Source organism: Protomyctophum bolini, assembly GCF_963924005.1.
Source record: "Protomyctophum bolini genome assembly, chromosome: 14".
NCBI classification, from domain to species: Eukaryota; Metazoa; Chordata; class Actinopteri; order Myctophiformes; family Myctophidae; genus Protomyctophum; species Protomyctophum bolini.
This window is the reverse complement of record NC_137875.1, coordinates 16146299-16159815: the sequence shown is the minus strand read 5'-3', so window position 1 is coordinate 16159815 and position 13517 is coordinate 16146299. Positions and strand designations below refer to the sequence as shown.

Below are 13517 nucleotides of genomic sequence, written 5' to 3'. Positions count from 1 at the left end.
ATAGTAAAGGATACAGAAATGGATTGATCTGGTGTGAAGTTGTCCAGATAAGGCCATGACAGTAGCAGCATAGTAGGCCTATAGGGTCACAATGTCCTCTGCTAATGAACTTAAAGCCAGTATTAGCCTACACTGTCTTAATCATGCCCTGGTGTCCACAGGAGCTGTCTCCTGCCATTCATCAAAGAGGGAATTAGATAACTTTCATCTTCAGCCTCGATCACCCCACATGGGGATACAGGAAGGTTCAGGAATAGATCTTTATGTCTTTGGCCAACTATCCAATGTGTTAGAGATAACAGCATATTATGATAATTTTATAGCATATCAATGGAGAAGAACAAAAATGATTATGGTATTTTACTTGTCCTATACCACCAGCATAAAGTCCTCAGAAGTCATGAGATTACATGAATTTTATTTTCAGAAGGCATTACTACCATTGCTGATAAATACAGAAAAAACAAATAAATACAGAATGTATGTACAACAGATCAAAACAAATCTGTATTGAAAAAAAATATACCTCACTTGGGGAACTGTATAGTGTTGTCAGTGGAGCAGTGCAGCAGGGGTGCCCGCACTATTTTGACCTCAGAGCTACTTTCAAAATGACCAGCTCAACAAGATATAGGAATAGCGTGCTGGCGTTACATACACATACAAACACACTTGGAATGGGAAATAGAGGGGGGGGGGGGGGGGGATTGGAATTGGTACTGTTTTGTTTTGTATAACTTTTGTAATGCTACTGACATTTGTGCGCAACACTCTTGAAAACAAAGTATTGCATTGTGGGTTTGTGCTGAGCCTGATACTAGGCTCTATATGATGTCAATCAATCAAGTCACCTTAATTCAAGTGGCAGATTTTCCTTTTTTAATTACATATTTTTTAGGGTCATGTCATGTGACCCGCACAGCCTTTGTGATCTACTGGTAGATCCACAGGACAGTAGCTAATCAAGACAAGTGCTCTGGTATTAATGCCAATCTTTAAGCACTATACACAAATTCAAAATATTGCAGCGTAACCAATTTGTTTTCAAAATACACAAGCTTCTTTTTTACTGTAGTAGTAGCCGTAGTAGTCTCGTAGAAGTGATAATTATCTTACTTATCTCAAGGCTTTTCTGTGTTTATTTAAATTCACAACCACCAACACGTTTCTGTATTTTACAATACAACAGGTATCAGATACTGTATGATACCAGCCATGACACCATACAGTATGTCATCATTTTGTCAATTTGTCTTGTTTCAGTGTGTGTGTGTGTGTGTGTGTGTGTGTGTGTGTGTGTGTGTGTTGAAAATGTAGTTCTTCTGTCTGTTTTTATAGTTTTTTCTAGGGATGCACGATTAATCGGTAGCATAATCGGAAATGGGCCTAGCCATAAAAATGCCGTATCGGAATGGTAGGAGAGACGAGTCATTCTTTCTGTCGCGCTAACAGCTAAATCAACGGGAAACTAATATGACTGCAGAGCGGGGCATACGGTAGCTGAAAGGCGAACTGACAAATTAAAAAAAGGAAAAAAATCAGAATATTCCTCTCTCGCCCGGTATCATTGAGGATGCGCTACGACGTCTACAGATGTGTGTACCGCTCGGTTCGAGCCTATGGCGTCTCCAGACGTCGTATGTACAGAATGTACAGGCTTTGGGCTAAGCTCCTAGGGCATAGGCTTGTTTCCATTGTGGTCCTCTGTATAATATCGGAATCGGTCAGAATCGACATCGGCAGATATGACCCCGCAAATAATTGGAGATCGGATATCGGTCATAATTTCATAATCGTGCACCCCTAGTTTTTTCACCGGTCCAGCCAGTGAATACAAGGATAGCGCTCATCCAGTGACTTGCGGAGCTGCAGGCTCTGTGCCTTATCTCGGGTTTCTACCACACACTCCACCTGTTAACACACACACACACACACAGAGATCCAGTTAACACTGTGGGAGGCAAATGCATGCTTGTTATATCGTAATATATCCCCCCCCCCCCCCCCCCCCCCCCCCGCTATTCATTTCAGTGGAAGTTGCTCAGTGGCGTTTTGAAACACCCGGAAGACTGCCGGAAGTATAATGATATATAACTCAATGGCTCGAGCGAGCGGAAGTTTATCCTAGCCTAGCCCACGTGACGTCATGAACGTCCGTCCAGCTCCATGAAAGTGCTGCAATTCCACATTTCGCCAGTAGGTAGTGGCAGCTTCAACGTTGGATAGCCTTACTGGGGGCTTGGTACCTACCTGGGTCTTAAAGAGCTCTGACATGTCACTGTGCCTCCGGTGGCAAACATCCAACAATCTGAGAGGAGAGAGTGAAAGACAGACCGGCAGAGAGAGAGTTAGATGGGAGTCCGTAGCCTGTATCAAACTGGGGGGTCCTTGACATGAAAATAGTTGAAAATCACTGCAAGAGCTGTAAAAAAAAAAACCTTCTCTTATGGGGGGTCCCTGGCATATCTTTTCTAATGGGGGTCCGCGGGGCTAATGAGTGTCATTTTGGGGGTCCTTGACATGAAAAATGTCTCGTTGTGAAACCCACCTGACGTCCTCTCTGGACAGGACGTCCAGCAGCCTGGCCATGTCCCCGGGACTGTCTTCCAGCTCCACAGAGAACTTAGTGACCCGGTTGTCCAGAACCAAGGCCCTCTCTATGCACTGTCTCAGCAGCTCCGGTTCCATGTTGGCACTGCTTACCACTACTGCTACTCTGTTACGGAAAGGAGAGAAAAAACACACAAGGTGAGATGGAAGCTTTTCTTCATCTGTAGGCGACAAGATTGTCACCTTAACACATTGACACTCGTCCTGAGTAATTCATTTTGCACCATGCATGCGCTGGTTAGTGGTTACGCGTGGCGAGCAGGCTTGTCTTAAGGCGTTTAATATCGCTAGAACATCGCCTCACTGTGTTTTTTTTTTTTAACCGCTCCGGTTGCTATGCACCGTTACTATAGGGCCCGCCCCCGCACCGTTTGTTTTCACTCAAACACGCTAGCTTCTGTTTTAAGGCCGCGCCTTTGCAGGCTTTTTTCTCTGAAACTAAAGCACTGTCCTGTCCGTGGTGTTGAACAGATCCACGATGTACCACCTTTGTCCAGTAGGCGACACTTAATGTATTAATGTATTCGTCTCTCTTCCCCAGCAGGGGGCGACCTAACCTTAGAAGGCATTGTGCCGCCTTGAGGGGGTGACCTAACCTTAGAAGGCATTGTGCCGCCTTGAGGGGGTGACCTAACCTTAGAAGCTAAATAAAGGCAAACAGAACTGCTTGTAATAGAACCAGTCTGACCCACTTTTTGCCCTTCAGCTCGGGTAGTTGACCAGCCAAGATGGCTGCCAGCCCCATTGCTCCGTCTGTGTCCACGGTGGAGCGCTCAAACTCCTGGAAGCGCAGCATGGCTATCAGGGAGGCCTCCTCACTGAGAGAGAAAGAGAATAACATGAAGGAATGTTCTGAGGTTACGCCAGCAGGTCAAACGAAGAATTTGTAATCACGCAGAGTGCTTTACAAAACTATGGATTTGTAAATGGAGTGGAGATATGTGTGCGTTTTGTCTCGGAAACACACATTTAATTACTCAATACTAGAATGGTGACCGTTGGGCACTTGGAACGATGCAAGTTTGAAATGCATGCCCCACCCACTTATTATGTCTGTGTCTGAGTCTATGCAGATGTCAGAACAGCATTGTGATGTCAGAACAGGCCAGCTCCATATATGGAGATCTGAGGGTGATCATGTGTGACCAATTGGCCAATTTGGGTCCAGAGCCTGGGCAGAGGCCTTTTGTGGCTGTTCTGGATACCGACTCAAGGCTGGCACTGCACTCCCTGTGGGGGTGTGGAACGTGTGTGGCGAATTTGAAGTCGGTGGGCGCGAACGGTCCTCGAGTTACGTGGATTACAGACGTACACACACAGAGAGACTTTATATAGATATAACTTTACTGCTCTGTAAATCGAGCTCATAAGATGATTCATAAGAAAGAAAGTAGTATAGGCGTGTGGGAAAGTAACTCTTTAGAAGTGCGAAATATTCTGTAATACAAAAAACCCAGTACCTGACAGAGACGACCTTGTCTACTTGTTTCTTTGCCAGCTGAAAGGTGAAATTACCCAGAGAATGTTCCACAAGGTCTGACAGAAACAGAGGAGAGATGTAATTAGAATGTGGTAATGTTCAGAGAAATTCTATGCATATCACTATCGCAGTTCAGGAATTAATTTCTAGGGGGGGGGTTACTTTTGGGAACTTATGTTAAGATCATGCCGTTTCCTTGGTCTGTACAAACTTATACAATACAAACTTTATTTGACCTTTCCCCATAAGAAATTACTATTACTTATATATATATACGTAACACCAACTGCCGTTGTGTACATTTTTAATAGGTTCTGATATTATTTCTCAGAAGGTTAATCTGTGTTACTGTTCATTGAAACCACAGTTTAGCCAAGGTTTCTTTTGTTAGATAGTAAAATTAACTTTGAAATATAATGACCTCCATATAGTTTCTTGTTATGGGTGCTGCGTAAGTCTATATATATATAAATATAATGACCTCCATATAGTTTCTTGTTATGGGTGCTGTGTAAGTCTATATATATATAAATATAATGACCTCCATATTGTTTCTTGTTATGGGTGCTGTGTAAGTCTATATATATAAATATAATGACCTCCATATAGTTTCTTGTTATGGGTGCTGTGTAAGTATATATACATATATAAATATAATGACCTCCATATAGTTTCTTGTTATGGGTGCTGTATAAGTCTTTGATTGGGTGGTCAGTCTTTAGGGACTGTAGCAGAAGAGGGAATCCATCTGGTTCAACTCCCTGTGTAACAAAAACAAAACAAATAAAAATCACATTTTATTAAATTGATAGTCTCCTAGACAAGTGGTTCCCAAAGTGGTGTCCGGGGACCCCCAGGGGTCCTTAAGGGAGTTCCAGGGGGGTCCCCAGCTAAATAATAGTTTGGAACCAAATGGACCCTTATGGGTCTGTAACTCTGAGAGTGTACAAATAGAATTTGGTTCCATTTGTACACTCAGAGTTGTGTGTGTGTGTGTGTGTGTGTGTGTGTGTGTGTGTGTGTGTGTGTGTGTGTGTGTGTGTGTGTGTGTGTGTGTGTGTGTGTGTGTGTGTGTGTGTGTGTGTGTGTGTGTGTGTGTGTGTGTGTGTGTGTGTGTGTGTGTGTGTGTGTGTGTGCGCGCGCGCGCATGACTGTACGTATGTATGACTGTACACTGTATACAGCTATAGTCATAGCGCTCTGTCCATGGCTACAGTATTCAGAACTTACTATGACCATAATGCGAGAGCTGAGGTGTTTGATGGCTGCAGCTGTGCCAGCCAGGAGGCCGTACTGCCCTCCCGCAGGCACCACCACTGCATCTATATTGGGCACTTGCTCGTAGATCTCCATGCCAACTGTGCCCAGCCCTGCTAGGTACACAGCACTGTCGTCTCTGGAAGTAAGACAACAAGAGGGGGAAAAAGCTTCAACAATTCAATTAAAACTGGATCGCAGCAGGTAACCGGCGCGTATACACGTAACTTGTTACACCGTAGGTTAGAATCTGTTGGATGACTTATACAACAGGTAATTTTGAGGAAGCAATCTGATTGGTTAAAACGGCCGTGCTTCAAACGAGCATGATGGAACACCTACAGTATAGTCAAAACAAAGAAATCAGATGCTCTGTTCTCCCAGAGTGCAGCAGACTGGGTTGCTAGGCTAGCGAGTTCCTTGGGAGATTTGTGGTCGTAGTGGCTACATCTGTCATATTTCTTTTGCGAATATCTTAGTTTTAACCGTAACTGTTATTATATATGTTGTATAATTGCAATAGTACACAGAGAGGGGGTGGTTTAACGTCATTAATGCACTTCTGCACTGCCTTTCGGAGCTCCTGCAGCATCGCAGGCGTGCATTTATCACGTTAAACCACCCCCTCTCATGTAATATTGCTTAATTAACCACTTTCAATGTGGCATCCCTATTTGGGAATGTTATCATATACTGTATAGGTGACATTGTGTGTGTATAAAATAGGGCTTAAGTTGTTAACTCTCTTCCAGACACCTCTGTCTACACCCACAATCACCCAGTTTATGCAACCTGCTGCTATGTGCTTGTCATCCAGACTCACTCTTGCAGGTAGAGGTAGCCATTCTCCTTTGCCAGGTTGCGCGCGTGATTCTGCGAGTCCCAGGCAGCGCTGCCGTAGGAGATGACCAAGGCACCGTAGTCCCTGTAGGTCCTGAGGCGAGGCGAGGAGCTGCAGGACGGCATGATGACAAAGACAGGCATCCTCAGCTCGATGGCGTGATGGGCCACGGCCATCGAGAAGTTACAGTCTGTGGCCACGACCACCCCCTTCTTCTGCTGCTCCTGAAGAGACCATATGGGTGGAGATGAGGTGGAGTAATGATAATAATACATTTGTTTCATAAGGCCCCTTTCAGAAAACACTGCAAAGCAACGCCAAAAATTAAAGTACAGCTTGCAACAGAAGAGGCAGAGGTCAGCCATATGCTGGCTGGATATATAAACTGGTGGATTTTGAGGTGGGTTTGGAATATGGTGATTGAGTCCATGTTTCTAATATCAGGGGGGTTGGTACGGTACTAGGTAGTTCCAGAGGTGAGGGGCAGAGCGGCTGAAAGCTCTTGACCCCCATGGTGGACTGACGAATTTGAAGTCGGCGGGGCGAACGGTTCTCGAGTAAAGTGGATTACAGACGTACAGACACAGAGAGACTGTATGGTGGACTGACAGGCTGGAAGGACTTTCAGATTGATGGAGGAGGCAGACCTAAGAGACCGGGTGGGAGGAATACAAACACAGCCGACATCAGGCGGTGCCACTCACTCTGCAGGCCCTGAAACCAGGACGGGGGGCCAAGACAGAACTCACTCTGCAGGCCCTGAAACCAGGACGGGGGGCCAAGACAGAACTCCTTTACAATTACAGCACAAATTAAATCCAGTTTTATCCTGGGGTTTGGTAACGCCTAGTGCAGCCCTGCATATAAATACACGCTCACACATAAGAAACAGGCTCACGCATTGCTTGCAGGAATAAATTAAGGGGAAAATAATATTTTAGAATCAACTTCACATTATGATGTTGTCTTTTGCATAAAATGACCAGTAACATAAATTGCAAAGGGAACCTCATTTCTACGCTCAAATTAAAATAGATTTCAGGGCATATCTTTTGTTGTTGTTGAAACAGAGAACATGTTTAATGCATATATAGGTTGTTTGTAGCATTTCCAAGTAGATTAGAATGTGAACATATCCTTATATGCTTTGAACTGCCTGCCACAGAATACAAATACTGACGTATGAAAACAAACACTGGGACAGATTATATTGGCAAGAAAGACAATATTTATTCAGATTTACTGCTCTTTTTTTCCCTCCGTTAAGAAGATTGGCTGTCTCTTCTGTCCCTGGCGAGAAGCCACATAATTTTAGCATGGCTTTAGCATGGCTACACACATTATGTGTGTAGCCATGCTAAAGCCATAATAAGGACTATTTTTGTACAACCGTGTAACTGTATATTTATTTATTTTGGAAAATGCTGTGTTGTGTGCGTTTCATCATATCTTTATGACGTACACTACAGTATGTCCAGAAGGAGAAACATGTATCCAGCAGCGACTAAAACTAAGATGAAAAATGAGAGACTAGGACTAAAACTAAAATGGAAATTCTCTGCCAAAAACAACACTGGTTATCCAGTCGCTTTTTACTCTCTCTCTCTCTCTCTCTCTCTTTCTGCAGGCCTATATTTAGCTGTGTGAGTGCGGTAAGCAGCTAGCCTAGGGGTGCAACGATATAGTAACTGCATCGACAAATCGATTTTAATTTAGATAATCGTACTGTATATCGACTATATCGAAATGTAAACAAACAGCAAAATTGCCTTTGTATCGTATCGTTTTGCAATGCAAGTAATCGGAATCGAAATGTTTAAAGAAGAAAAAAAGAAAAGAGGGGTTTAATTACTTTTCCATTCAATATCGCTACACTTTGTTTATCGATATATTCTCTGTGTTCATGTCAAGGTACGGGTTTATCTATTATGTGTTCAAATATAATGTAATGTTAAAAAACCTGCACTATCCACATGTTTCACACACATTTTCTTTCTTTCTAAATAGTTACTGTATTGATTTAAAATCATTGAATCGTATCGTATCGCCATAATGAACCAATATCGTCCATGTCTCTCTCTCTCTCTCTCTCTCTCTATCTCTGCAGGCCTATTTACCTGTGTGAGTGAGGTAAGCAGGTACAGCACTCCTCTCTCCTTCACTGAGCCAGTGTACTGGAGGTGTTCCTTCTTCAGGTAGATCTCCATACCATATTGTTTGGAAAGTCTGGAGTACTGGAGACACAAAGCAGGTACCATGCAGTGCTGTCAATACAAAGCATGCCACTAACTAAGCGCCGGAAATAAGCAATTTATACTGAGCATCTAGCTGTGAAGATTGGCTATAGATCAGTGATTCTCAACCTGTGGTACTGTACTGTACATGTGTCTGCGCTTTTCCAAGGGCTCAAAGCGCTTTACAATGGTTCATTCATACAGGTGTAGCGGCGAACAGTCGACACCAGCGTCCTCACTTCCCACATTCACACACCAATGGTGACAATGCTCACACCGACCGACTCATTGGAGGCAATGTAGGGTTCAGTGTTTTGCCCAAGGACACTTCGACATGTGGACAGGAAGAGCCGGGATTCCAGGGATCTATTCATACTCCAGTTTTCAGTGATGAGGTGACCACCAAAAAGGTGGTCACCTTTTCACCTGTATGAATAGGCCCTAAAAGTGACACCCTCGGAAGGCAACCCTGCATTCAGAGGACTCGAGGAGCGCACTTTTCTAGTTCCCCACCCACCACAGACTCTTAGAGATGATGCATTTTAATGGCTACTCGTCGTGTATAAATTAACAAATACAATGCTGGCATATATATACCGTGCAGGGGGTTTTCTGGATCCCCGACTGGATTTTGAAGGCAGCGGCACTAATGTCCTCAAATCGGAGGTGGTACTCGGGTGGAGGGAGGTGGTACTCGGGTGGAGGGAGGTGGCACTCGGGTGGAGGGAGGTGGCACTCGGGTTCGGGTGGAGGCTTGTCAACGGAGGCGCTGGACATGCTGGCACTGCTGGTCTTCTTGGGGGGGTCCATGAGCTTGATCTCAGGGGCCGCCACCGACTCCTCCACCTGAGTCCTCCAGGCCTTAACCTTGTTGTTGCTGTCGCCATCGATGAGTTCCTCCTCGACGAAGTCCTTCAGACGCTCTGGCTCGATGAGGGTATGTCTGCGGCCAGCGGTGCCGTTGCAGACGAAGTCTCCGCTGAAACAGGGGCCCAGGCGCAGTTCCTCTCTTTGGAATGAGAGAGAGAGAGAGAGAAAGAATTTTGGATAAGAATAAAATTACGAGTTCATTGGCTGCATAATCATAATTATGTGAAAAGAGTGACCTCTACCTCTTGACGGTCCAAAATTAAAACAAATGATGGCAGCTTTAAAATAAAAAAGTGTAACTTAAATTAACTGGGAGACGAAATGGCTATAGACAATATTTTAGATTATGGATGTCACATACACAGGCAGCAAAAATCCTGACTGTTAATTTGATTCTGACAGTACAGGCATCAATATTTAATTACCACTCAGGATTTTGCAGCATAGCCTATTAATGTCTCTTGGATCACATCACAATTTATCTTCTGTATATTACACGTGATTGGGAACCAAAATAGACAACAGAGAGATAAACCCCTATACTATATGACCTTGCTGAGGCAATGACTTTGAACTGCAGGACTGGATGATTCACACAGATCATTCACTATTATGCTGATACTCTGTACCATGACCTATTAATTGGCTCTAATAGCTGAGCACGGGGTCATCCCTATGTTCTCCAGGTTCTATGTTCCCCACTTAACTTAGGGTTAGCGTTATAGGTTTCTGGTTTAAGGACTTCAGTGTTTTGTACTATACAATTGTATGTACAGAACAAAGTTTTTTTTTGTCATCTTTGTTGAAGAGTCTGAGTCACTCTGAGCTTCAGTGATGCTTGCGGAACTCGACTACGTCTCGTTCCTGACCGCTACACTGTCGTGGCAATAATCACGTTAAACCACACCCTCAAGTGTAATATTGCTTAATTACCCTTTTCATGTAATGCACCCCTATATAGAGGGCGTTCGCGCACCACAAGGGGTGCACACACCACCGTTTGGGAACCCCTGGCATATACGCATGCACGCACAGACAAAACTAATGGACCTTTCATGTCATTCTAACTTCCTCCCAGATTGACTGATCACACACTTGACTCAGTGTGATTTATTGAACACTTCGACACCTACAATGTGTAGAGGACACACTGCAATTAAAGTGAAAGTTTAGGGCCTATGGCAATGATTGATAATAGCTCTGTAGATTGATAATGACTTATCTAGTCGGCACTATACCAGCATCAATCTAAGTTGTAAAGTGGAAGCTAACTTCATTTTTCCATCATTCATCCAGCATTGTCCTTCGGGTAAAGGACAGACTTTGATTGCATAATCTTTCAAACTACAATTATCTATGTCTCCATCCACCCATTGCTACAGTATAAACAAGCAACGGGATTAGACATTAACCCGATCGTTAATCCACTGACTGAGATTCTGAATGTTTGCTTCGAGTAAGGTTGTGTGGTTTATCTACTTATCTACTCTACTTAATATCAACTGTATGCTAATTATTGGCATTTCCACAAGCTTTGTTTTTAGTTCCTCGAAGCACCAGAACATAGTTAGTGTCAGTCACATGAAAATATACTAAAATCATAATGTCCTTCTGATACTCATTTTCCAATAGCATTAAGCCCTATAGTTGCACAAATTCAAGTTGACTTACAGTAAGTAATTCATCATTTGTGTTTAATTATAAATTATAATGCAAAATTAGATTTCATTCTAAGATTCCATTGACATAATTCATGTTGTCACACATTGTGGACTTCTATAGGTGCTATTAGCTAGTATAGCAGCATCCACAGTTGGCATCCACAGGCCACCAGGTGGAGTCCCTTGTCCAAGCAATAATTAGAATCTCATCCAGGTATTCCCTGGCACTGTGTTTGTAGTCAGTCAGTCAGTCAGTCAGTCAGTCAGTCTGCCTGCCTGCCTGCCTGCCTGCCTGCCTGCCTGCCTGCCTGCCTGTCTGTCTGTCTGTCTGTCCCCACCACAGTCTATATTTGAGTTATGGGGTTGCGAAGCTTAAAGTGAAAAAGGTTTTTGTTCACCATGGATATTGATTTCCATGATTGTGTGATTTACAGTAGATGAGCAGGATGTGGAAAAGGAAGACATTGGGGAATTGATTGATTGATTGGGAAATTAATTATTATTGAATTAATCAATTAAAGGACAAGTATTTTTTTCAAGGCTATAGCTTGTATGCAGGGTTTCCCAAACTGTGGTGCGCGAGCTGCAAGCGCCTTCTATGGGGTGCGTCACATGAAAAGGCTATGGTGGTGCTTTGTATTTTAAATACTAGACCTTACCCGTTCTGAATACCGGTATATATACTATAATATATAACAAATATAAAATATTTTATATATATATATATATATATATATAAAAAAAAAATATATATATATATATATATATATATATATAGCTTATGCAACAAATATGCAGACGGACAATTTCTAATGTCACATGATATACGTACATATGTTGCATAAACAATATGTGTTCAACTTCATATATTTCATGTCCATTTGGGGGAGGTGCATCACCTATAGGTCGGGAGGTAACAGGGGGTGAACCGCTGTAGCAAGTGCATGAGGCAGAGCAGAGGAATGGAGAGGTGATGAGAGGGTCAGGGGGAAAACTAGGAAGCAAAACATGGCTACTGAGGTCAGCTCTTCCGACGGGAGGCCTTTTATTATCTGGCTGCAGCAGGGAGCGGTGCAGTGGGCTGCTGGACGGTTTGTCTAAAGGGAAGGCCACGATGAAGGGCAGCTATAGGTTTGGGACCGTGACCTCAAGGGATCTATAGGGTCTACAAGGTCAGCACCTCCCACCTTTGCCAGAAGGGGTCATTCTCCTCGTAGTCATTATTTGCCACGCTGGGGAAATCCATCTCCGGTAGCTCGACCAGGTAGCTTGCATAATTGTATAATTGAGCAGCAAAGTTCATCCTGGACAGCCCCCCTTCTCTATCCCAGGCTATACAATCCAAGTGTTTTCCCTCTTGTCTCTTTCTCTAAATCCCTCTACTCCTTCAACCGATGCGCCGTGTCCGAGGGAGAGGACACCGACTGGTCATGCTCCCACGCTCTAACATTCTCTGCCCTGCATGGGTCCCTCCCCTCCTTTCATTCACCCAGGGCTTATTTAAGGAGGGATTACCTTCAGACGCATGCCTGGTGGCCCAGTGGCCATGCAGTCTTCACTGCATGCATGCATGGCCCCTCCCAGGTCTCTATTCCTGGGCTCCTCCAGACTTGTATTTACACACACCCCTTCTGTGACGTAGCACTAAGGAGACTTACAGTACTGTAAGATGCAGAGTTAAGGCTTATCTGGGGACAAAGATCTTGGCTCACTCAGAGGGGACAGCAGTTATTTGGGGATCAGAGATGAGGGATAATGGGGTGCGTAGCCATCTTGTAGTTAAATATTTGCTATCTAATATAACTAAATGCACCAAGTCTCTGTGTGTACGTGTCTGTACGTCTGTAATCCATGTAACTTGAGAACCGTTCGCCCCACCAACTTCAAATTCGACACACGCATTCCACACCACCACAGGGGATGCAGTGCCTGGTGTCGAGTTGGTCGGACCCACAGTTGTCCAGAACCGCCCCAAAAAAGGCCTCTTCCCGGCCTCTGGACCGGGCCCCTGCATGCCCAGGGTCCATATATGGAGCTGGCCTGTTCTGACCTCGCAACACTCTATATATTTAGGCATGCCAGCCTGACACAGAACTCCATAAGCTGTCCTGTTCTGACATCCCAACACTCCATATTTGGGCATGGCTGACACAGAACTCCATATATACGGGCACCTCTCTAGTATGGATAATGTTCTAATTATCACTGAGCAGACTTCGGTCTGTGCGATACGCAGTGACTTCATTGACTGGCCTAAACTCTGTGAAAGTGAAGGCTATAGGATTTATTTTTTAAGCTGCTACCCTCGGTGGCCACCATGACATTGTCCTTGATGTTATAGCGTGGGCATACCAGGCCAGTGGCTGCAAAATACCTTAGGGGAATTGTGTGATGCGATGTGAGAGTGCAGACTAGCCAGAGTCAGTATAGGTTGCATCGTAAATATTTTATATAACCATTAACAATTAACTGAAATGCACAATAGCAGTGTGATTGATTGATAGTAGCCCTTTAATATCAGAGAAATGGACATGAACCAGATCATTGCCTTGTTTCACGCCCAC

The 13517-nt window shown here is 44.0% G+C and overlaps 1 protein-coding gene across 1 annotated transcript; it reads right to left on the bottom strand.

Moving 5' to 3' along the window:
• Positions 1 to 1812: 1812 nt before the first annotated feature.
• On the bottom strand, positions 1813 to 12199 carry LOC308328769 (L-threonine ammonia-lyase; the record flags this gene model as incomplete). The annotated part of the gene is made up of 11 exons (XM_080782879.1): positions 1813 to 1911; positions 2251 to 2308; positions 2549 to 2716; positions 3303 to 3428; positions 4071 to 4146; positions 4752 to 4851; positions 5321 to 5486; positions 6171 to 6412; positions 8306 to 8422; positions 9020 to 9431; positions 12141 to 12199. The coding sequence occupies 11 exons, from the start codon at positions 12197 to 12199 to the stop codon at positions 1813 to 1815; spliced, it is 1623 nt and encodes a 540-aa protein (XP_080639005.1).
• Between the last annotated feature and the right edge of the window lie 1318 nt (positions 12200 to 13517).